The 23,782-nt window shown below is 40.7% G+C and overlaps 1 protein-coding gene across 1 annotated transcript in view; it reads left to right on the top strand.

The window, feature by feature from the left end:
* The window catches only part of DCAF5 (DDB1 and CUL4 associated factor 5), a 78,849-nt gene that overhangs the window by 27,533 nt on the left and 27,534 nt on the right, over nt 1-23,782 (top strand). The window contains exon 6 of the mRNA XM_080344707.1: nt 14,539-14,752. Coding sequence (XP_080200833.1) covers nt 14,539-14,752 — 214 coding nt within the window. The remainder of the gene's footprint in view (nt 1-14,538; nt 14,753-23,782) is intronic.

The following is a 23,782-nucleotide window of genomic DNA, read 5'->3' as shown; positions in this document are numbered from 1 at the left end:
TCCAGTGGGTAAGCAGGGCTGGAGCACTCCTGCAATACAGGAAAGGTGAAATGGTTATAAGTAGTTAATAATTTGCTTCTAATATAACACTTCATGTAAAACTCATTGCCCCAACTACTGTCCTGTTCTCTGTCAGTTCTCAGATGGAAGCAGAGTTAAACTGATGCAGCCACTACTTGGTTTGCTTCATAACTGGAGACTGTTCTTGGGAATCCTGCTGCTGCTCCCCTGCGAAATCCAGAAAGCAAATGAAAACCTTGGAATTCCGAAGACTAGCTGTTTGTGGTCATCGGCAGTACTGTAGCTATAGCAATACCTTCACATAACGTGTTATGGCCAACAGCACTGCTGTACTAATTCTCCTTACAGATATAGGTGAGGTTTGATAAGCCCACAGGATTCAGCTGGCCTTCACTCACTTGAAGGGGAACAGGCTTAATGCTGAATTTCTGGTTTTAATCAGCAGAGGCTCCTCAGGTGAGGTATATTTTTTTCTTTAACTTTGTTCAGCTTAATGATGCACTGTCAGAGAAGGGGGTGATTTGCTTTTAACTTGTAAACTTGTGTGGCAGTCAGTGGAATATGGCTAATTGTGCAGTTTTAAACGAATAGCTCTAAATTTTAAAAATCTTGAATTATTAATAGATTAGAGAATTCATATGTAGATTCCTCTGTTGGCCAGAAACAAGTGAGCTGCATCTACTTATTTATCTGGAAAAGCTGATGATTTTTACACCAGAGTATTTTTCTCCAAAGTATACGGCTCTTCTCCGATTGGGTTATAGGAAAATCTGTCTTCTAGCTTGCTGTTACATACCTTCAGCCAGGAGAGTTGGTTTTATCTGCTTCTTAATCAGGCAACACTAAACACCTCTACAAATTAAAAAGAAAATATTTTTATGCTTAGAAAAAAAATTCTGATTATGAGTAGAGTTTATTCATGTATTGTGAAATTGGTTAACTTTCTGATGGGAAGCTGGGAGTGCTTTATGCTTGGCTATTACGGTGAAAAAAGTAATTGAAAGGCCAGAATTTCTTGGCATGCATAGCAAAATTGAGAGACAGTTGCACAGCTCTGAATTGTGAAAAGTTTAGCTCGCTTCAAATAGTCATAATTTGATTAGTCTTGCTGACTGAGTCAGGATACAGAGGCAGATTCATTTTGCTTTTTCCCAAAGTTCTTTCGCAGCTTGATACTTCTTCTGTCTCAGAATCAGTGCTGCAATTGAGATTCCCCCTTCCTCCCCCAGTATACTAATAAGATCTGAATGTGATGGGCTGGTTCCTCAAAATAGCAAATAAATTACTGTTAAAACAGAACCAATATAAGTCCAGCATGATTACAAGTTGACTAGTAGTTCTCGAAATCTTATTTTTCTATTTTTAGAACGTGTGAAAATTGCCATTCTTTCAGGTGAGTGTTAAACTGAAATAAACTGTATTGTTCCAGTGCACTGGAAATCTTAAATGTGGACTTGTTTAATGACGCTGTTGTAAGGCACTCCCACCACTAGATGGGGTCTGGAAGCTGTGCCTTTTTTAAGAAAATCGAAAAAGTCAAGTCTCTGCAACTTAAATCCGTATTCCAAGTATGTATTGTTGCAGAATTGCTGGGGGCAACTCATCAAGTCAGTTTGCACATATATTTCAAGCATGTAAGTCTAGCTATTTTTAGGTATTCATGTTCTCCCTTCTTTGCTTTTTCCATGCAGCCCCCTGCCTATTTCCTTCTTTTTACTGGAATCAAAAGGCTGCTTTTTTCCCCCTAAGAAAATAATATAGTTATCCCCTTACTTCTTTATTTTCCTATGATCCCCCCTTCTATCAACTAATCTGAAAGTTTTTGAGATGAAAATGGTTATTGGCTTGTCCTATTAATGAGCATCTCGTACTTTTAAACTGGTTTTCATACTACAAAAAGGCTGTTCACAGGAGTGTGTTCTGCTTGTAATGGGAGTGTTGAGCCTGTGCTTTTTACACAGTGGGATCAATTTGTGTGTCCAGTTCAAGGGTTAAAATGGTAAACCTTGGGTCACTATCAGAAATATATGTCTCAGGGCATTTTTGTCAGCCTGGGAGGGCTTATCCAAAAGCTCCCAGGCCCTTGTTCCTGCTATGTCCAGTGCACTAGTTCTGCGTTTGATATTTTTTGAGCCAAATCGTCATGCTTAGAAGTCAGAAAACTTATGGAGAAGCTTTGTTGCTTTCTTATGGCCTAGCAAGTTGAACTGGGTTCAGGGATGGCCCAGTAAACAGCACAGGTGATAGAGAAGACAGAGGAAGGCCTGTAGGGCTGAGAACAGGAAATAAGGAGGAAGCAAGACCTTCTTCATTTGAGGAGCAGTGAACTATTAGATTTATTGAGCTATTTGTGGCATTACTGATTTTCTTTTGCTATACTAACCTTCCCCTTGTCTCATCAGCATGTTCTTCACAAGCATTCCTAGTGGCTTTTTAGATAGAAGAGGTGAAAAATAACCAAAGTTGGAGGTGATTTACCTTCCAAGGCTGCCTGTTTCATAAGAATCAACTACAAGCAGAGAGAGGTTGTTTCTGCTTGACACTTGTCTGTTTATATCCCTGCAATACAACATAGTGTTCCAGGACACTGGTCTTGAGTGTTGAGTTCTGGGAACAAAAGTGTTCCCAGAACTCAATGCTGGTTTCAAACTCTGAGTGAGGTAGAAATTCTTATATGTGATAAACCTTTTTAAGATTCTTCTGAAAGTTCAGGCGTCCTGTGCTGTAAGGTAGTTACAAGTCAATGTACTCAAGTGGCCTGATGGTGAGTTAAAAACAATCCTTGACCATCAGGGCAAACCTGATATCCCTTAGTGACTGTAAACTCTATGGCATATTTTAAAAGCTAACTTGATAATACAGGTCATATCAAGCCGAAGTTAAAGAAGTGTCAGTTTTGGTGTTTTCCATCAATGCTTTACATACAAAGCCAAACAGGAACATTAATTCAACCTTGATTTCTTTCTTTGTCTTGGCTGAGAAGTAACTGCAGTTCAGAGCCTTTTTAATTTTAGCTCACATTAAATGAATATTTGTGTCTCAAATAGCAGTCAAGAAGGCTCTCTTAATGCACTTGAGACTAACCTCATATTTGCCTCCTGTGCTGGGAATTCAGAGGAAGCAAACTCCCAAACTGTGGATGAAGAATACCTTTTTTTAGGTATCAGTGTATCACCTAGTGATTAGGTAACTAAATAGTAAGTGTAATAGACTACTTAGGTTCAGGAGGATCTTGAGGGAGGACTCTTCTTGAGTTTATGTTCATGGTTATGAATGTCAAGGCATGTTTATCTTGCCAATGTATGGAGGACTTTGAAGGTTGTGACTGTACTGTGTTCCTTGTCTCCAACTGACAGTGTGTTCTCTGAAGTCTTTGTCTTGAACAGAGCTTTTTACTAGGTGTTAGGCTTAAGTCCTTGTGCTGCAAGAAAACACAATCCAACTCTTAAAACTATGTACTGATTGCATAACTTCTGATCCAAATTTAAAGACCTGATGAGTATTACCTTGTTGTTTCTGGATCAGTGTAATGGTCTGATGACAAGAGGGGTATGGAATATATCCGTACTCGTTATAATCTAAGGACACAGAAGTCTTGCATGTGGTTTATGTTAGATTGACATGCTGACATGTAGTTGAAAGAGCTAGGTTTCAGGTTCACAAGTCCTTTGTCACTTCTGAAATACAAGTGGTAGCTGCCAGAACTACACTCAGTTTGAGAACAGTTCTTCCGAGTTTAGTTTGACGCATGTCAAATAGACCATCTTTGCAAGAAGAGGCTAGGTATTACCTCTAATAGAAGCATGGTTTGTTTTGTTGAGGGTTTTTTGTTGATGGGTGGGAGTACAAGGAGAGGGGAGGAAAGGGAGATGATGAGTATTTGCAGCTCTGTACCACAGCTGATACTTATAACCTGTTGCACAGGAGGGCTTTAAAAAAACCTGTGTGGTGATGCAGAAGGTATTCTAAGGCCATAAATCCAGCATTGTAACCGAGTCCAAGTCCATAGATACAGGTCTCCAACGGTTGCCAATTTTAGTTTCTAGGCTCATACCTTCAAGGAATTTGATCCTTAAAATCATACCAGAGGAAGAGATAAAGCAGTTATTTTCTGTGAAACATCCATATGCATGCTGAGTGTTATCCTTTTTAGCTTACCTTTCTGAGCTCACTCCAAAAAGTAGCTGTTGCTTCATTTTATCTGTGTGTTACCAAGGAGGCTGGTATGTTGGCTGAAATATACTGAGCTTCTGGAAGTGCAAGTGTGGGATCAGTATTGTTGATAGTTGTGTTGCAGGGAATATTAATTCTGGGGATAACCACAGGGTTTACTTCTGACAATGAATTTAGTGAGGTTCAGGGCTCTTTAGAGGCTGGAACTGGTAGTTTGGGAATTTTCTTTCAAATCAGTATCTTTGGTTTTAATTGTTTTTTCCTTACAGGTTTTTAATAAAATGGTACATGATGGCTACAGGAGTGGCATTGCAGGAATAGCATGTGGAGTTTTTTCTTTGACTGTTTTGTATTTTGACCCTGCATGTGAAGGAAAGAAGCTTGTGATTCTAGTCACTTCTAATGCGTGTTCTTTGGGATTGCCAAAGCCCTTGCAGATGGAGGAGTCCATCTACATCACTGAAACAGCTACATGTTTAAATTATTTCAGTGCAATGAAAGTGTACTGCATGTTTCTGTTTGGAGACCTTTGTCAGTCCTGCCCTGAGCAGAGCACTATATTAATGAATACAGGAAAAATGAGTGTATCTTGGCAACCACTTTTTCATTGTCAAGCTTATCAGTTAAGTTCTTTCCCTTCTCAGTTGAACCATTTGTTGTGAATTTTGACTAACTTTATGCTGCTTAAAATGATTTATTTTGGTAGGTTACAGTATAACAAATGTGAAGTTTAGGTGCACACCAGTGTGGGTCAACCATGCTGCCTCAAGTAGTTCAAATAACTATTTGTCCTCTCCTGCAGTTCAGGAAATACAACTCATCCAACACATGTACCATCCTCATCTGTTTCGCTTGTTTACTACCGAGGCAGCTCAGCTGCTCTGTTTGTCTCAACTTAGAATTTGAAGCTCTCCCAACCAGGTCCAACTTGGCATATTTGCCTCAAATAACACAGAACCTAAACTTAGATATTTTTTTTTCTCCCCACCCCTATTCCCACCCCCCACCTCCATTTATTTTCCATTATTTCTTAAAAGCTCATTTTAATGTCATAGAAGGTGCTCTGATTGTTGCCAGAGTTCATGGGGATTGAATTATGCTTTTCTGGAAATCTCTGGGATGTGTTGAAGGAGCTTTTGAATGGTAATGGCATCTGGGGGTGGTATTTTTTGAGATGTTCTTTGGGCTTACTTTTCTCATTGTAACCATAAATCTCCAAACTGCTTGCCAAAGGTTTAGCCAAAATCAAAGGAGTTTTTTAGTGTTAGAAACATCTAAGGTAGTTTCCTCTGCCTTTCTAGTAGGGGGCCACTGAATTAAAAAGGGAGTACTTGCAAATAAGCCTTTTTGACTGGGCAAAGAGAGATGGTGACAATCATTAAGGCTTTAGTCATGCTGATGGCTTAAGTGGTATTTCTGCTGGAAAGAGCACTGTCCTGCATATGTACTCCTTTTTTGTGGCTGCCAATTTCAGCCAGTTGATGATTTTTTTCTTTTTCCCTTTTTTTGATGACAGAAGCGCTGTGCTAAAGTTGCAAAATATGTAAATCAGTGAATTTATTGCTAGATATTTTTACTCTGAAGCAAGTGGTCTTTTCTGTTGCTGATGTGAGCACCGACTAATAGATAGGCTAGAAATACTTCAGTAAGTGTGCGTGCAAGTCTGGTGAATACTGCCTGGTATTCAAGTGTGTGAAGCGGGTGCTATAGTGTCTTTTTCCCACCTTTATGTCTTGTCCTTATTGCAGAATTAACTAGGACAATACCATAGGAAAGGCTGTCTCACTTAGCTTCTGTTTCATATGTACACATTCCTTATCTCATCTGCAGTTCTGCTTTATGCCTGACCTTGTCAGACTCTCTTGGGATAGAGGGTTTACCTTAGCTTTCTCTGTGTTTAGGCTGGTATCCTTCCTGTAGTGGAGTGTATCCAGGTTAGTCCACTGATGTGCAAACTGAAGATCTTTTAAGGTTTTTTTTCAATGACAGAAGGAAAGATTTTCTTACTTTCCTCTGCCATCCCTAGATTTGTTGATCAGACACATAACTGAGTTTCGAAGTACTGAGGTTCAAATTGTATCATAAAAATGTGTATTGTTAGTAGTTCAGCTTTGAATTCTTTATTGTTCTCAGATAGGGCTACAGTGACTCTGTCTGTTCAGTTTTTCCTGTCTTGATTTAGTAGTTTTCTCAAACCTTCATTAGTTAAATCACACTGTCTCTTGCAGACAGCCCTCCATCATATTCGTGGGGAATTTCTGATTCAAAGATGAAGCTTTTTCACACTTACCAGCATGCCCACACTAGGCCTGGTTTGGTTCTGGCCAGACGCTTTAAGGTCAGTACTGTCCCTCTGCTCTTTGGGATCCAGCCTGCTCCCAGAAGCAGTGATGGTATTCACGTTTATAATTTTCTAGAATATATGTAGCTTCATGCAGTAAACAAGAAGTCAGGAAACCTGGGTTTGTTTCACAGTGTTGGGCCGGTCTGTCGATTGACCTCTCTTGCCCTCAGTTTTTCCTGGATCAAGGAATGGGAATACTGCCTACTTTAAAAGCCTCATTATGCTTAGTCTTTTTGTTTTGAAATTTTCTAAGACACAGATCTTTCTAAAGCAAAAATTTCAAGTGCAAAGTATTGTCCTTGCAATATAAATTTTGAAAGTATAAAATTGTAATCAGTTGTTCAAAAGAAGCTCTGATTTAATGTGGTTTTGTAGTTTGCTTTCTTAAGGAAATGGGTCTGTGACCATAGAAGCTTTGCCCTTATCACCTTTATGCCTCATTTCAATGAGGTAGGAATTAAAATGGGGAAAGGAATTAAAAGAGATACATTTTTTTTCTTTCTAAAACAAGGATTGGTTTATTTATTTATTTATTTTAATGGTGACTGAATACAAGGGAGAAGTAGTCTTAATGCATTTACTGGGAGAACATCTGAAATGTTAGTTCAACCCTTTTTAAGACAAGGGAATTAGTCTTTGAAACATCAATCCATGGGAAACTGTGGTGGAACCAATTTGGTGAGACCAAAAGTGTGTGTGCAGTTGTGATCAGTTAGCTTTACATGATAATTTTTATTCATCTTGTACCTATTAGAGCCAAAAGCTTTACTTACTGAAGACTTGACTGTGCTCCTACAGGAGCATCTTGGATCTTGCTGCTTTTCCAAAAGAAAGGCCTGTTTTCTTGTTGCTGCTCTTTAATTTCAGCTTTTGTAGATTGGATAAATTAAAAATTCATGCAAATTTGCTAGAGAAAAAAAGGGGGGGGGCTTGAGTGTGTGTGTATGTATATATATATATATATATACAAATATTACTAGATGCGAGAACAAATCTGTGACTGATGTTACTCAGCTTCCCTAATGAAATACAAGAATCACAGCACAGAAACATGTAGAAAAAATGCTTTGTAGGACTTGCAATATTGATTCATGTCTCCTTTTGCATAGACACCAAGGTGTGAAAATGGTTGTACTTTTCAGCTTTTACACTCAGATTATTTTTCTGAGGTAACATTCTCTGGTATCTGTGTTCTTTGTGTTAGACTGGCTTTGGTGTGCGCTTTGTTTTGGAGACAGCTCCTGTTCTTTCCTTTGGCCTAAAGGTCATCTTCCCATGCCATGTCTGGCTTCATTTGCATCTTCTCTGTCTGGTTATCTGGTGGAACCTACTCGTTTGTGTTTGGCTGGATTCAGCTGAGCGGTTCTCTTTCTCACAGTTTGTACTCCATCCTACGAGATACTATTTCTGATCAGGCTGAATAAGGGACTCTGACTGAAAAATTTAGGGATTAGAAAAGGAGGAAAATGATCAGGTAATTTAGCTAGTTTGCTTCTGGTTGTTGGATAGTTGTTCCTTACTTTTTATTGTCTACTTTCTTTTTTTAATTTGGCTAAATGTTTTGGGTTTTTTGTTTTGTTCTATTTTACTGACTACTAGAACTCATTTATTACTTACATTACAGTAACACCTAGATGATTGAAGCAGAGATTGAGAATAGGACTTGTGCCTGCTGATTGCTGATCTGTAGAGAGGGCAGGCCTAGGAGAGGGAGAATGTTTGTGAACCAAAACAAATCTTGAATAAAGCTGGAGAAGGATGTGAAACATTCAAACAAATAGGGTTTCGTTGTTGTCATTTGCTACTGTTTAATCACTGTAATGGCAAAGGTAAGCCATAAGGCCTGAAAGGATAAAAGTAATACAGATGAGGGGGAAAGTTTAGTATATGTTATACGTTTGCTCTTGTCATCTTCCTGAAAATACTGAAATTCTGTATGTTCTTCCTGTGAACAAAGGCAGAGTAAAGGAAAACATAATGCTTTCTGGAGAACTGCCTGAGATCACTGGCGAAGCACCTTTAGCATTCAGTACTCAATTAGATCATAAGGGCCAAAGACCCAAGCCTTTGCTGTTAGGAGGTGTGGCTCCTCTGGGTATGTAAATCTGGTGATGTTTAATATTCTTAAGGCTCCAGCTTCTGAAGACAGTTATCTGATAAGAATCTCTCTTTTTTTAAAACAAAACAAAAAACCCCACAACATTGTTGCCCTCTTGTTTTGGATGTAAGGGTGATGCTTCTGTTCACCTTAGAGCTTGCCGTGCGTGGAAGTTTATTAATGATGCCATGTTCATTTTTATACTAATTTACATGTTCCTGACCCAAACTGTAAAGAGCAGAAGGGATGATGTGTTCTTGAACATGCAGAATCTTCACCCTAAATTCCCTGCTTTTCCAGTCTTGGTGCATGCGATTGATTTTACTTGCATATTCTTTTAGAAGGAAAGCAAAGTTATTTAGTTTTGCTAACAACACACAGCCTTTGTTTTATTTGGTTGTTTTTTGAAGTCCAAGCAAATCCCCCTTCCTTCCTATTAAAGATTCGGAGGCATGTAGTTCTTGAAGGTAGTTCTTATAGAGGTAGTGAGATAATCAGAAATAGTGATGATGGAATCTAGAAAAATGAGCATGTTACTGAGAAATAATAAAATCCTGAGTATGGCTTGTGTACTTCTAGAATCTTAAGGCACTGAGGGAATTCCTTCATACTTGTTAACACTTCTGAAGCTCCATACACGTTGACTTGACTTATCTGTTTTTCAAATAAACTATATTGAGATGTCTGTGAACTTTGTAATCCACTTCAAAAAATAAAGTATGCATGTTAATTGATCTTATGCTTGATTTTCTATTGGTGGTTAATTTGGCTCTTGCTGAGTGTTTGCTCCAGTCTATGTAAGATTTGTGTGTGTTTTTGCACACACGGAATAACTTTCTTCCAAATAAAACCCCAAACTTTTCTGCAGTTTTCCAGGCCGAGATTCTATTTGCCAGGTTTCATTCCAGTTCTTTTTGCATAGTTAGAAGTTCCTCAGTTTTGTGGTTACAGAAATGCTGACAAACACAGTTGTATGCAGTGGTGTGTATTGGTTACAAGCATTCAATTAATTTTTTCCTTTTAAGGTCATTCTTCCATCAAGTTAGTTTCACTCACTGCTGTTTATGATATCAACGCTTTCTCCCTTCCTTCCTTCCTTCCTTGTCCCTCTTAAATGACACTCATATGCCAAGGACAGTGTCTATATTGCAGCTTATTGTAGCTTATCAAGACGAGCTATTAGATTATTTTATTTAATGGTTCTATTTAATGCTGTCATGCATGCTGCTTTTATTTTTGTTATTTGATTTCTGCCAAGGCACTGTTCTCTCAGTTTAATGTCCACTGTCTGTTGCCAAGCTAACTTTTGAATAGCCTGGGTTAAGGTTATGTTATTGCTCAGGCAGTCGACTCTTCAAAAAAAGATGAAACAACTGCTGTGTTTAGAAAAGGGGAGAGGAGGAGAGAGAAATGCTTGTTTCACGTATAGACTTTTCCTGCAAATTCTGAGTGCAATGAGACTGCTTCTTCCCTCACCCCACTAGCTGCCAGTAGAAATGGATTTATTTATGTTAGTGGTGCTGCTCTTGGATTGAAAGCCTTCTATTGTTTGGCTGAGCTGGTATTTAGTTAACACTTGTATGCTGCCTGTGTGCAGCATATCCAGCTACGGAAATGACCATATTGCACATAACTGCCCCTTCTCCCCCTCCTCAGATTCCCTCCAGCTCCAGCATGTGTTTTTGGCTTGTAATGTTCCATCTGTGGACTAAATATTTCTCTTAATCATACAAGATGACTTTTTAAATAACTCAGAAGTGCATGTGTCTCTCTGTATTGCTTCCAGAGCTGGTAGGCAACATCAGCATTCTGCGGCTGGCTGGATGAGCCAAATTTGGAAGCACACTAAATCCCGGAGTAGTCTGGGTCTGGGTTCAGAAAGACAGTGCCTCTGGCAGAAGGGTCCCCCATCTTGATCTGAGGTGCCCTTTTAGGGTTGTCTTCCAATTTCTCACTAGCTGTCATGGTCTGGGTCTTTGAGACAGGGTATTGTTTTCAGTCTGATGCATTAGTGAATGTTTTTAGTAGCTGCAAGAAGGTGTTCCTTCTGAATTCCTTTGCTACAGCATGAAATAAGGAGTAGGCAGAAGTGGCAGTTCTAACATGAGCAACATATCCAAACATGTCTCCACTGCCCCACATAATTCTGTGTGAAAAAATACAAAAGTAGCACTGACAAAAGGTACAGAGCAGCACTGTGATGCAACTGGGAAAGTGGACACAGTCATTTGAACACTGAACATGCTTAAACACAGCTCTCCCCTTTCTCTTCCCTCCCTACACCCAAAAAAAAGGAGAGCAAAAGCTCTGGGTCTGATTAGTTTGAAGATTATTTTATTTTATTTTATTTTTTTTTAAGCTTCTTGATTCAGGCATCCTCTTTAGTACCGAGTATTCGTAGTGGTTTAATACTGTAGCATAACTTCCTCCAGCTCCTTTCTTGGAGATGGCTGACTTTTCTTTTTTTTTCTCCTGCAATTTTGATGGAGATGGAATACTCTAAAAGCCATCTTGGGCAATTAGTTTTTCCCTAAAGCCAGCATAGTTGTTCTGTAATCAACTTCTATAAAGGAAGATACTGAAGTCCTGCAGTTCCTCAGTTCTAAACACTGCTAACATGTGCACTGCCTGCAGGAGGAGGCAGAGGAGGAGAGATTTGTCAGATCCTTTATGTCCTCTGTTAGCTCAGTTCCTAGCTTTGCCACCAACATGGAGCCATGAGCTGTACCCGCTCCATTTACCTGCCCCTTCCATCATATTTCTGACTGTATCTTTCAGATGTCCTCTCTTAGGAGTAGAAAGAGAGCAAATATTTCTACTCTGTTTGGGTCAGGAGTTGGATGGTTGGGGGCTTTTGGTGTCAGTTTGTCATCCCCACCTGACTACCTGCTGTCTCTCTTCATAGCTTGTTAAAGGAAAGCACTGTGCAGCATTTCCAAGAGGCAGACAGAAGCAAACAGGCTGCACGTGGGTGAGGAAATCGCAAAACCACTGTTCTGTGATTAGTATAGCAAAATGCTGCACTTGGAACTGCAGAATCTGATTTTTGGGGAGACCATAGAGGCGAATGGGGAAAGTCGTTGGCACATCGCTCTTATGTGGATGGAAAATGGCTATTTTAGCATTTATTTCTCGATTCAGCCAAACTTAATCCACTGCCTTTTTTATTAGTGTGGAGTTTGGTTTTATTGGTTCGTTGTGGGTTTTTGTTGTTGTTGTTGTTTTGATTTTTGTTCTTTTGTTTTTCCTCTGAGCCAGATGTCTTGTTCAAGGAACTGCAACACAAACTGTATTTCCGTTTGACATGTGGCTGAATTGTGTGGAGTGAGGGTGTGAGATAGGAAAAGCTATTGATCTTTTGAGGGCTCTTAACTGTGCAGCTCCTTAATTCTAGACTTCTTATGTGTGTATATGATCATAATTTCTGAAATTCTAGTCTTTCTTACTTCATTTAGTGTCTGAAGTAAATGTTCTTCTAGAGCTTTGTTACACTAAAGTTACTGAAACACAATACAGAATTCAGCTCTGAGGGGTGTTTTCTTTGATAGCTTTGACTGCTATAGGACCCTAATGAAAACATCTGTAAGCAGAATGGAAGCTAGTTTAGTGTGACAAAACATAATCTCAAAATATTTGAGACAGGGCATAATAATAATAACCACGGAAACTTTGCTTGAAGATTTGAAAGGATGGGGCATCTGCTGGGCTTGCTCACCTGTAGGCAGGAGGGAATTCTGGGTTGTGGTTTAGAGTAGGAAAGAAAACTGTTAACGAGGAGGGAGGCATAGTCTTGGTGCAGCAGTGGCTGCACCTTAACATTAAGTCTAGTTGCTGCATGGTGGAGAACTCCTGTATTTTTATGGAAAAATTGAAATTTCTTAGCCAAAAAAATCTAGGTTTGTTTCTTTTATGTGTTTTTTGGGTTGTTGGGGGTTTGTTTGGTTGGTTTTATTTTTTGTGGATTTTTTTTTAAGGAAGTGGGAACTTCTATAGAAAAAATTTTTTGCTTACACAAACCTATTGCTAGAGAGGGATGGGAAAAAATGTTGCATATGTTTGGGGTTATGGGATTTTTTATTGGTGTGGTGGTTTTGGAGATTTTTTTGTTTGGCTGGTTTATGTTTGTTGTTTTATATTTATGTTGGTTGTGTTGGTTTATGCCCAAGTATTTTGAGCTACCTGAGTATTTTATTGATCTTGAACAGAAACTAAGACTGATGGGGGATCCTAAATCCTTGTCTCTAAGGTTATAGTTTCTAATATTAGACTTCCTCATGTTTTTATTAAAATCCATAAACACTATTCAGAGAAGCTCAGCAGCTTTGCGTGAGAGGAGGAGAACGTGCACACGTGAGAGAGCAGGACTCTTCGTGGTGATACAGGTGTTCAGGAGTCTTGGTGCCCAGCTTGAAGCTCTACTGGTTGGCTTTGAAAATGTGGCTTTGGGTTCCTTTGTGGAACCGTGGCTTTGACTGTTCAGTTCACGAAGTGCATGTGTGTAAGAGCAGTGTATTTCTAGTGCATTTATTATGTGGAGTCTTCTTTTGTGTTTTGTTTTGTTTAACTCTGGCTTAGGAACAATAGATTTTTAACTTTACAATATGTCACGTAATGATGCATGCTTCAACCTGCATGGAATGTGGCTTCTTATCCATACAGAATGACTCATTTTTCACAAATGTTGGGGCATAGGGCTACATCAGAAAGTATAATGCATTAAAATCTGTGAACAAACTTCCATCTAGCATCTGCAAATTCTGTGCTGGCATGCCTTGTTTGGTCTGGGGATTGCTCAAAACATGTTAACAAAAAAGTCGAGCTCTGATACTGCTTAAGGAGGTTTCAGTGATCACTGAACAAAAAAGGAATAAAATGTCGTCCATCTTTACCTCCCTTTCCATGCACACAATCATCTCAAGTACAGGGCTTGAATTAAGTCTTTGGAAAAAGAAAGAAACCACAACAGAAAAACCATACAATGCAAGTTGAATTTCAGGTATGCTTTGATTATCTTTAAGTTGCTGGATGGAACAAATTCCGTATTATGTTTTTCTTTTAACGATAGAACCTGGAAGCTTGTGACGCCTTGTTTTTGTCTTGTACACATAGATAAGAGCTGATACAAATACTCCAGCTCTGATCATACAGCCTTTTAAGGGCCAAGGAAGCTGGCTGATTCAACCATGTGAGAGTTTTAGGTAATAGCGTCATGTGGTAGCATAATTATCTAATAGTCTTGCCTACTTGGCAATATTTTCAGATGAAGCAAGTTTGAGATCAGCTAAATGACTTATTTTAGCATTTCTTGCAATAACTTGTTAGTAAAGTGGCTTTTTATTTGAGACAGCTGGAACTGATTGTAGAGTTCAAACATCCTCTGATGCCCTATGGAAGTATAAATAGAAGCAGAAGTGAGATAATGGTCAAAATATCCACAAATGGAAAAAATGCCATCTGGTGCCAGGGCAGAGCAAAAATAAAATTTGGGCTGGCTGAATGTAGTCACCAGCTGGGAATTAAAAAAAAAAAAGAGCTGAGTGGTGGTAGAGTCAGTCTCTAACATGTAGATATCCCAGAAGTGCAAGAACAGCCTTTTTAAGGTTAAGACCACTCTGTGAGACTTTGTTCCTATGCAGGAAATGTATTTGTTGCTAGCAAAACTACTCACAGTCTTTATTCTTATGAGGACTTTGTAGTCTTAGCATTTTGGTAGTTTGTCGTTCGGGTTTTGAATCAAGTTTGCTGAGGAATTGATGCTTTGAAGCAGAAACTAAATAAGATTATACTTTACTGGGCTAATTTGTTGGAAATGACTCAGTAAGATTAAAGAGAGAGTTCCATCTTCAAGTAGTTTCCTTCAAGTGTGTGGCCCATCTCACTTGTTTCCTCTGTCTTTTCCCAGTTCGCTGCTCCGCTATGGTGGAAACCTCTCCCTGCAGAGTGCCATGAGTGTCCGGTTCAACAGCAATGGAACCCAGCTGCTGGCACTGCGTCGGCGCCTTCCCCCCGTCCTCTATGACATCCACTGCCGGCTGCCTGTCTTCCAGTTTGACAACCAAGGGTACTTCAACTCATGTACTATGAAGAGCTGCTGTTTTGCAGGTGATCGTGATCAGGTAATAAGCAAGCAATACTGTCTTGAGTTTGAAAACACCTCTCTAGAGTTGGGGTTTTTTCTGATTCAGGAGATATAACAGGAGACAGGAGACATGTAGGCTTACCTCAGAGCTGTTTTGTAGCATAGGCTCTGAAAGAAGAAAAATGCGTACAAAAGCACATGATAAATTTTACCTCTTTTTTGATGTGGTATAATACTTACCCAGGAGGTGATATTCACAAGAAAAATATTTGCAGAGGCTTTCTGGGTCGAATTTAAATGATTTTAGAACCATGAGTAGACTATGTTATCTACATATGATAAGGAAGCATCTTCCTTTCCTTTCAATATTGCCACTGAGTGCAGTAGAGGTGATCCCACAAAATGTAAATATTGTGGATTTATAGTCATTGATTCTTATTTAAAATCATAGTGTTTCTCCTTTAATACTATACTACTGGATCAGATTATAGGTCTTTACAGTGTTCTGTAAGTTATTATGGTGGGTGGTTAGGAAGGAATAGTTTGTTACTTGACTGAGGTAGGACTTTATCCCTACTACTAATCACAAAGCAATAGGACACACATTTAGTGACTAACAGCAGTTTGTATCTTTCTAGAGCTGGATATTCTCTTTGGACAGCTGTATTTGATAACTACTAGTAGTGTTTAAGGGCAAAAAAGTTGTTTTCAAACCATGATAGTATAGAACTAAGGTGTGAACATTTCTTTGCTGTCATCTTAAAAGTCCTGCAGTCAGACTTTGGTCGTTAATTCTATTGCTGCTGCCGCAGGAGGCAGAGTTGAGCTTCTTTCAGAGTGCAAGTAGGAAATAGATTTATGTCACTGAACTTGAGCAGTGTTTCTGAGTTTTACGTAGTTTTTGGCAGAAAGAGTGTGAAAATGCACTAATAAAATAATCTTAAAACAATAGAGTGGTTTACTATAAAGAATCAGCAAATGTATTCTTCAAGAAGAAAACTGCTGATGATATTTGGTCTGTTATTTAGCCTAAAGATGACACTCTTCTCTGGAAGTCAGAGCAGACCTGTGTACATTCTGATAAATAGTTTAGCTTCTCATCTGTTACTATAGATACAGATAAAAGCCTTAGTGTTAGTTGTTTTGCTTTTTAAGCCGTCTTCGTATGGGTGTGGTGTTATTTTAGTGGGAAGAACATGGCTGTTTTGTCTCAGGTTGATGCAGTTCTTCAGAAGTCTGCACTTTTTAAAAATTTTGTATTCTTTTGGCTTGATGGACTTTCTGTTCAGATAAGTAGCACTTAACACTACTAACCAGTTGGAACTCAGAACAAAAGACATTTTTATTCCCTCATAAATGCTATAAGGAGCTAATAGGGAAGATGACATTTAATACAGAATATTAGAGAGATGTGGAATTTGACATTTAGATAACTGCTTATACTCATCCTCTAACTGGAAGGGAAAAAGATAACCGAGTCACAGAAAATGCCAATGTGTGGTCCAACTGTATATGTCTGATACTACCCAGTAATGCTCAAATTCAGCTGACTGAGATTGTTATAGCTATGGGTAGTCCTTAGGGACTGCTTTTTACAGAGAACCCAATTCCAGTTCCAAGTATATCTAGAAAAGAAGGTTAGAGTTGGAACCTATTCTAAGATACACAAGATGAATAAAAAAATTCACAGCGTTTTTCAGATTTTGCCCTTTTATACAAGCAGTATGCTTTTGCTTTTTGGTGAGTTTTCTGAGTATGAAATAATGTATACAAAACTCCTCACACAAATCAGAATTTGCCAAAAAAAGAAATTAATCTGTTTCTAATTAATGTGGTTTCAAGCCCTTCTCCCATTTAATACTGCTGTCCTTTGCCTTAATAAAGAACATCTTTCATTTGAGATCCATGCAAAGTTAGCTTCATTGAATTCCTTGCTTGTATTTCCTTGTAGGATCAAAACTTTGTGTGGGCTACAGCTCATTTGAAGGGATATAAGGATAAGAAAGTTGTGTTCAGATTATGAGTGGAATTTGTGGTAGGAAGGCTTCTTCAGAAAATTTCTCTCATTGCACCTCTGATTTCTTTGTCTTCAATTTTTTTCTTTTCATCATTATTAAACTGACTCAGTCTGTTTTTTTTTTTTCTCTTTTCAGCCGTCTTAAATATTTAGGTTTTAATACTTCATATAGACAAAGCCTAGTAATTCAAAAATGTGACTTTCATGTCTTCAAAAACTATTATGTGTTGTCTGCACAGTTAGTTCATCAGATTAAGTTGCATTTCAATTCTGTATTTTAACCCTAACAAGAAAGGGATATCGTTATCTCATCAGTGCTTAGAATACAGTTGCATTGGAAAAAAGTGAACTGTTGAAAGGGGGAGGCCTTTCTTATCCAGCGGATGTGACCTTTCACTGATCCAGCTTCCTAATAACCTGACAGAAGCATTTACTTCTTTTTCCCAATTAATGACTTATATTGACTCTCAGAGGGCTCTGGCAAGTGTTTGAATTCAATATAAGGAAGGAATCGGAGGGTAGGTGGGAGATGGAGAGGTGGCCTTTCAGCACTGTGACACTCAGCTCCTCACAGAAAAAACTACAGCCTTTGCTGATCTTTCTATGAAGTTTGCACATGGAAAATGGTTTGCTTGCAGGAAGTTTTCCTATAAATCATGACCATCAGGGTTAAAAAAACCCTTACTGTTAGTACCTTATTACTTGCTTTGGAAGTTTTCTGTAATGCAGTCAGGAAAATTTACAGAGAAGGTAAATAACGCCGTGTTCTATATGGAGCTGTTGGATTTTAACATGGCAAAAATGAACAGATACCAAGCTGCAGGCACACAGTTTAATTCTCTTAGAGATCACTCTTATGTTTTAAGAAATTAAATAATTAAGTTCCCATAATGATCAGATGTGTTATTCTTACTTTGACAAGGTATGTGTGTTAGATTAATACAACTTCTTTGTACAAATAAAACACAGACTACTAGTTGGGGAACAGTTTTATTGGTTTGTCTGTTGATGGCAGTTAGGCTGTATGTACTAACCTTGTCTCAGTATCATCTTTTCAGTGCCCACAAATTGTGACAGGTAGTCATCATGTCTTGAATCTACAGCTCTTGAGTTGTCACTCTAGGCGGGAGCCTGCTACCAGCTGGTGTGCGGTGATCCGCACATCAGCTCCTTTTATTTGAGCATCCGTGGTACAAGTAGATTGAAACCTCTTAACAAAGAACGAAATACAATTAATGCTTTAAGGAACAAAACTCAGAAATATTTACCTGTTAACCCAAATGATTTTTTTTTCCTAAGTTTAAAAGAAAACATTCTGAAGTGCTTAGATGGTTTTGAGTTGCTGCAGGTATTTTTGGCATGTGGGTTGTAGCACAAGCTAAGTGACAGGGATCTTTGAGGATGAACAGCTTTGCTTCTTTTTGTGTCCTTGCAAACTGTTGTTTTTCTACAAAAGCATTATTGCCTTGGTCGTTGGGAACCTGATTTGAAAATCATTGAATGGTATATGCAGGCATTTTTCCTAGAAATGCCACAGTTAGACTCTTCACGTTTCTTACGTCTACCAAAGCTTGAGAGGCAGTGTTTAGCTGGTGTTTTATTTGCACCTATTTATAATTGCCTTTATTTCCTCCTCTCAGAACTCTGTCTTTTCTCCGTGTCATGAGTGTAATGACCTCATTCACAAGCCACTGATTTTTCTTTTCTTTGTAGGCGAGCACTGATGTTGGTAGATAAACACTTTCAAAATTGTATGCCATTTGCATTATCCAGGAGCTGGCTTGAGTCATACAGCTGTGGAAGGGAGGAAGGATAAGATAGGCAAGATGGATCAAGCGTGACTCTCAGCTGCCACTCCCTCTGTTGGCTATATTTATGTAAGAGCATAATCCACCCATTCTTATGGTACAGACATCCAGGTCCAGAATTTTAAAGGCATTTTATTTATGTACCTAACTCCCACTGGCTTTATTGTGCACAAGTGTTTGTTTACATACAAATCTTAAATATGTGAGAATCTCAGGTTGTGTCATGGTACTGGAGGAGTTTCTGTTCTTTTTATCAGCATTAGAATTTGGGAAATGTTATTTAAATATAAAGATATTAAGTTGCTGGAGTGCGAAAGGGAGATCGACTGGTGGAGTAACACCCTGACGTGCCAGTTGGAAAGGCCCCAGGGAGGTACCCCCCAAAAGGAGATGGACCCCCTGCCCTCTCGGACAGAGGCAGAAGTCCTGAGACAGCCCCACCCTTGTTGCTGTCGGGCAGAGGTAGGGGACCTAAAAGACGACAAGGGTTGGAAGTGTATTCCGGTTCGGTGTCACGGGCAGCCCCCCTCCCTGCCTGCTTTGCCTCCCCAGGTGCCCCTCCGTAATGGGTTTGAGGCCCTGGATCTTGAAGAAGAGGTAGGTGAGGAGGTGGTGCCAAGCCTGCCTACAAGATCACATAGGAAGAGGTGGTTGACTTCACAACTTAAGACTGCCTCTGACAAGAAAGAAAGAAGGGTGATTGTAATAGGAAATTCCCTTCTGAAAGGAACAGAGTGCCCAATATGCAGAGTTGACCCTCATTGTAGGGAAGTTTGTAGTCTTCCTGGAGCCCAGATCAAGGATATCACTAGAGAGCTCCCCAAACTGGTGCACCCGACAGACTACTACCCGCTGCTGGTCTTCCAGACAGATGGGGAGGAAGCTGCTTCCCGTAGTCTGAGGGGAATGAAGAACGATTTTAAGGTCTTGGGAAGGATGGTGAAAGACTCAGGGGCTCAAGTGATCTTCTCTTCACTCCTTCCATCTTCAAGTGATGATGTGGGATGGAATAGGAAAATTCAGTCTCTAAATGGTTGGCTCCAAGACCGGTGCTACAGGCAGGGCTTTGGATTATTTTATAATGGTTGGTTTTACAAGACACCAGTCCGGACACTGTTACGCGGGAAAGGTTTATCTCACAGGGGCAAAAGGATGCTGGAGCAGGAATTAGCTGGGCTCATTTGGAGAGATTTAAACTAGGCTCGAAGGGGGATGGGTTTGTAGCTGGGCTTGTCCCAGTGGGGCAGCATTCTAAAACTGATGAGGACCGGCTGGCCTCCTATGCCCCTAGGGAGAAATGGGTGTGCTCAGCTCGCTCCCTGAAATGCCTGTACACCAATGCGCGCAGCATGGGGAAATAAGCAGGAGTTAGAATCCTGTGTTCGGTCGGGAGATTATGATCTGGTGGCAATTACGGAGACATGGTGGGACAGTTCACATGACTGCAATGTGGTCATGGATGGCTATGCCCTTTTCAGGAAAGACAGGCCAGCCAGGCGTGGTGGTGGAGTTGCTCTCTATGTGAGAGAGCAACTACAACGTACTAAATTCTGCCCAGGAGCGGATGACGAGCGAGTTGAGAGTGTATGGGTCAGGATCAAGAGGCAGGCTGGCAGGGATGACACTGTTCTGGGCGTCTATTACAGGCCACCACATCAGGCTGAGGAAGTTGATGAGGCCTTCTATGGGCAGCTGGGAGTGGCCTCACAGTCACAGGCCCTGGTTGTTGTGGGTGATTTTAACTTCCCTGATGTTTGCTGGGAGGACCATTCAGCCAGCCAGCCACAGTCCAGGAGGTTCCTCCAGTGCATTGATGATAACTTCCTCATGCAGATGGTGGAGGAGCCGACTAGGAGAGGTGCACTGCTGGATCTCATCCTCACTAACAAGGAGGGTCTGGTCGAAGTGGTGAAGATTGAGGGCTGCCTGGGTTGCAGTGACCACGAGATGGTGGAGTTCAGCATCTTGTGTGGCAGGAACAGAATAGCAAGGAGAATTGCAACCCTGGACTTTAGCAGGGCTAACTTTGGCCTTTTCAAGCAATTGCTGGGGGAAATCCCATGGGCAAGACTGCTTGAAGAAAAAGGGGCCCAAGATAGCTGGATTGCATTCAGAGATTGCTTCTTCCACGCTCAGGATCAGAGCATCTCCACACGTAGGAAGTCAAGGAAGGGAGCCAGGAGGCCTGCGTGGTTGAATAGGGATCTGTTGGGTGTGCTCAAGCAGAAGAGGAGAGTTTACAGGTCATGGAAGCAGGGGCTGGCCACTTGGGAGGAATATAAGGCTGCTGTTAGAGGATGTAGGAAGGCAGCTAGGATAGCCAAGGCCTCCTTAGAGTTACAGCTGGCGAGAGGGGTCAAGGACAGCAAAAAGAACTTTTTCAAATACATAGCAGATAAAACTAATACCAGAGGCAATGTAGGCCCACTGATGAATAGGGTGGGTGCCCTGGTGGTAGAAGATACAGAGAAGGCAGAATTACTGAATGCCTTCTTTGTCTCTGTCTGCTCTGCCGGAGGCTGTCCTGGGGAGCCCTGTACCCCTGAGACCCCGGATGAAGCCGGGTCAATGGAGGAGTTTGCTTTAGTCGATAAGGACTGGGTTAGGGAGCAGTTAAATAGTCTGGACATCCATAAATCCATGGGTCCAGATGGGATGCATCCGTGGGTGCTGAGGGAGCTGGCTGAAGTAATTGCTAGACCGCTCTCCATCATCTTTGCCAAGTCTTGGGAAACGGGAGAGGTGCCTGAGGATTGGAGGAAAGCAAATGTCATTCCAGTCTTCAAAAAGGACAAGAAGGAGGACCCGGGTAACTATAGACCGGTCAGCCTCACCTCTGTCCCTGGGAAAGTAATGGAACAGCTTATCCTTGGTGCCATCTCAAGGCATATCAAGGATAAGAGGGTTATTAGGGACAGTCAGCATGGCTTTACCAAGGGTAAGTCATGCTTGACCAACCTCATTGCCTTTTATGAGAATGTGACAAGGTGGATGGATGATGGCAGAGCGGTGGATGTGGTCTACCCTGACTTCAATAAAGCCTTTGACACAGTCTCCCACAGCATCCTCACAGCTAAGTTGAAGAGGTGTGGTCTAGACAATAGAGTAGTGAGGTGGGTTGCAAACTGGCTTAAGGAGAGAAGCCAGAGAGTGGTAGTCAATGGTGCGGAGTCTAGTTGGAGGCCAGTATCTAGTGGAGTGCCTCGGGGGTCAATACTGGGGCCAGTATTATTCAATATATTCATTAACGATTTAGACGAGGGAATAGAGTGTACTATCAGCAAGTTTGCTGATGACACTAAGCTGGGAGGAGTGGCTGACACGCCAGAAGGCTGTGCTGCCATCCAGCGAGACCTGGACAGGCTGGAGAGTTGGGCAGGGAATAACCTAATGAAATTTAACAAGGGAAAGTGTAGAGTCCTGCATCTGGGCAGGAACAACCCCAGGTTCCAGTATAGGTTGGGAAATTACGTATTAGAGAGCAGTGTAGGGGAAAGGGACCTGGGGGTCCTGGTGGACAACAGGATGACCATGAGCCAGCACTGTGCCCTTGTGGCCAGGAAGGCCAGTGGCATCCTGGGGTGTATTACAAGGGGGGTGGTTAGTAGATCGAGAGAGGTTCTCCTTCCCCTCTACTCCGCCCTGGTGAGACCACATCTGGAATATTGTGTCCAGTTCTGGGCCCCTCAGTTCCAGAAGGACAAGGAACTGCTGGAGAGGGTCCAGCGTAGGGCAACAAAGATGATGAAGGGAGTGGAGCACCTCCCTTATGAAGAAAGGCTGAGGGAGCTGAGTCTCTTTAGTTTGGAGAAGAGACTGAGGTAGTTTGGAGAAGAGGAGACTGAGGGGTGACCGTATTAATGTTTATAAATATATTAAGGGTGAGTGCCACGAGGATGGAGCCAGGCTCTTCTCAGTGGCAACCAATGATAGGACAAGGGGTAATGGGATCAAGCTGGAACACAAGAGGTTCCACTTAAATTTGAGAAAAAACTTAGTGAGGGTGACAGAGCATTGGAACAGGCTGCCCAGGGGGGTTGTGGAGTCTCCTTCTCTGGAGACATTCAAAACCTACCTGGACATGTTCCTGTGCGACCTCACCTAGGCGTTCCTGCTCCAGCAGGGGGATTGGACTAGATGATCTTTTGAGGTCCCTTCCAATCCCAAACATACTGTGATACTGTGATACGGAAAGTATCTTCTTGATTCTGAGGATATAGGAACTATTAAAGGGCTTCAGGTAACAAAATGCATTTTTAAGTGTAGGAGCCTCAGAGGCCATGGTGATAGGCAGCAGCAAAAAAGCCCCACAAAAAATGCTGAACACAAAAAAACCCTCAAACTAAAATAGACCAAAAGCTTTTCTTGTTTAAAAATGGTTGCCTGTGTCACAATGATGAATGCTATCAGCTTATTCCTTGCTTTTCACTATGCAGATAATGTGCAGTTCTGTGATGCTTGTAGCTGTAAAATCAACTGCTTATTGCCTGCTTTAAAAAAGGTGGGGGTAGGGAGAAATAACTTGTACCCTGTGAATCGAACAAAAAGTGTCTTGACTCTGGCATGCCCTCAGACATTACATCACCGCTTAGCCTTTTCTGTTGACATTACACTGGTATAGGAGAGTTTCAGGAATGCACCACTCACGGTACTGCCGACTGCTCCAACTCCCTATAAAGTTACAGGCTTCCTAGTGTTGGAGTCTGTGTGCTAAATAGCCCTGGTTAGGGGTAGCCCAGTTTTTAGCAGGACAGACTTATTACATGAATGTAACCCTTCCAAGAACAGGATTAGCTGTATAGGTGCCAGGAGTCTGATATGGTTGTGCATTGCCTTTGTAAAGAAGCAGAACTGTTCTTCTTTGTGTCATCTAATGTAAAGGACATTTATCTCGAGAAGTAGTACTTACCAGTGCCTAACTTTAAAAACTAAAAAGAAGAAAGGGATTTATTCTTCTAAGGAATATATGGAGAGCTTCCTGTGGATAGAAGATTTCTTAATGAATAGTAGCGTACTGCAGTCAGTATTTCTTAATATATGAAAAGCACTCAGTGTGCAAATATGTTGTGCTTGGACTAAAAAAAAAGTCTTCCTCTGTCTTCAATTGGCCTCTTCCAAGAATTACTGATGGGATTGTAGTTTGTTTTTTACTGTATCTAAATGACAGTTTAAATCCTAGCTGTATGCATAGCTTTACACACATATAAAACACATGAGTAATTTATCTGGCTATTAAATGTTT

Source organism: Nesoenas mayeri (genome assembly GCF_963082525.1).
Source record: "Nesoenas mayeri genome assembly, chromosome: 5".
In the NCBI taxonomy this organism is placed as follows: Eukaryota; Metazoa; Chordata; class Aves; order Columbiformes; family Columbidae; genus Nesoenas; species Nesoenas mayeri.
Note: the sequence above shows the minus strand (reverse complement) of the source record. Positions and strands in the feature narration are given on the sequence as shown.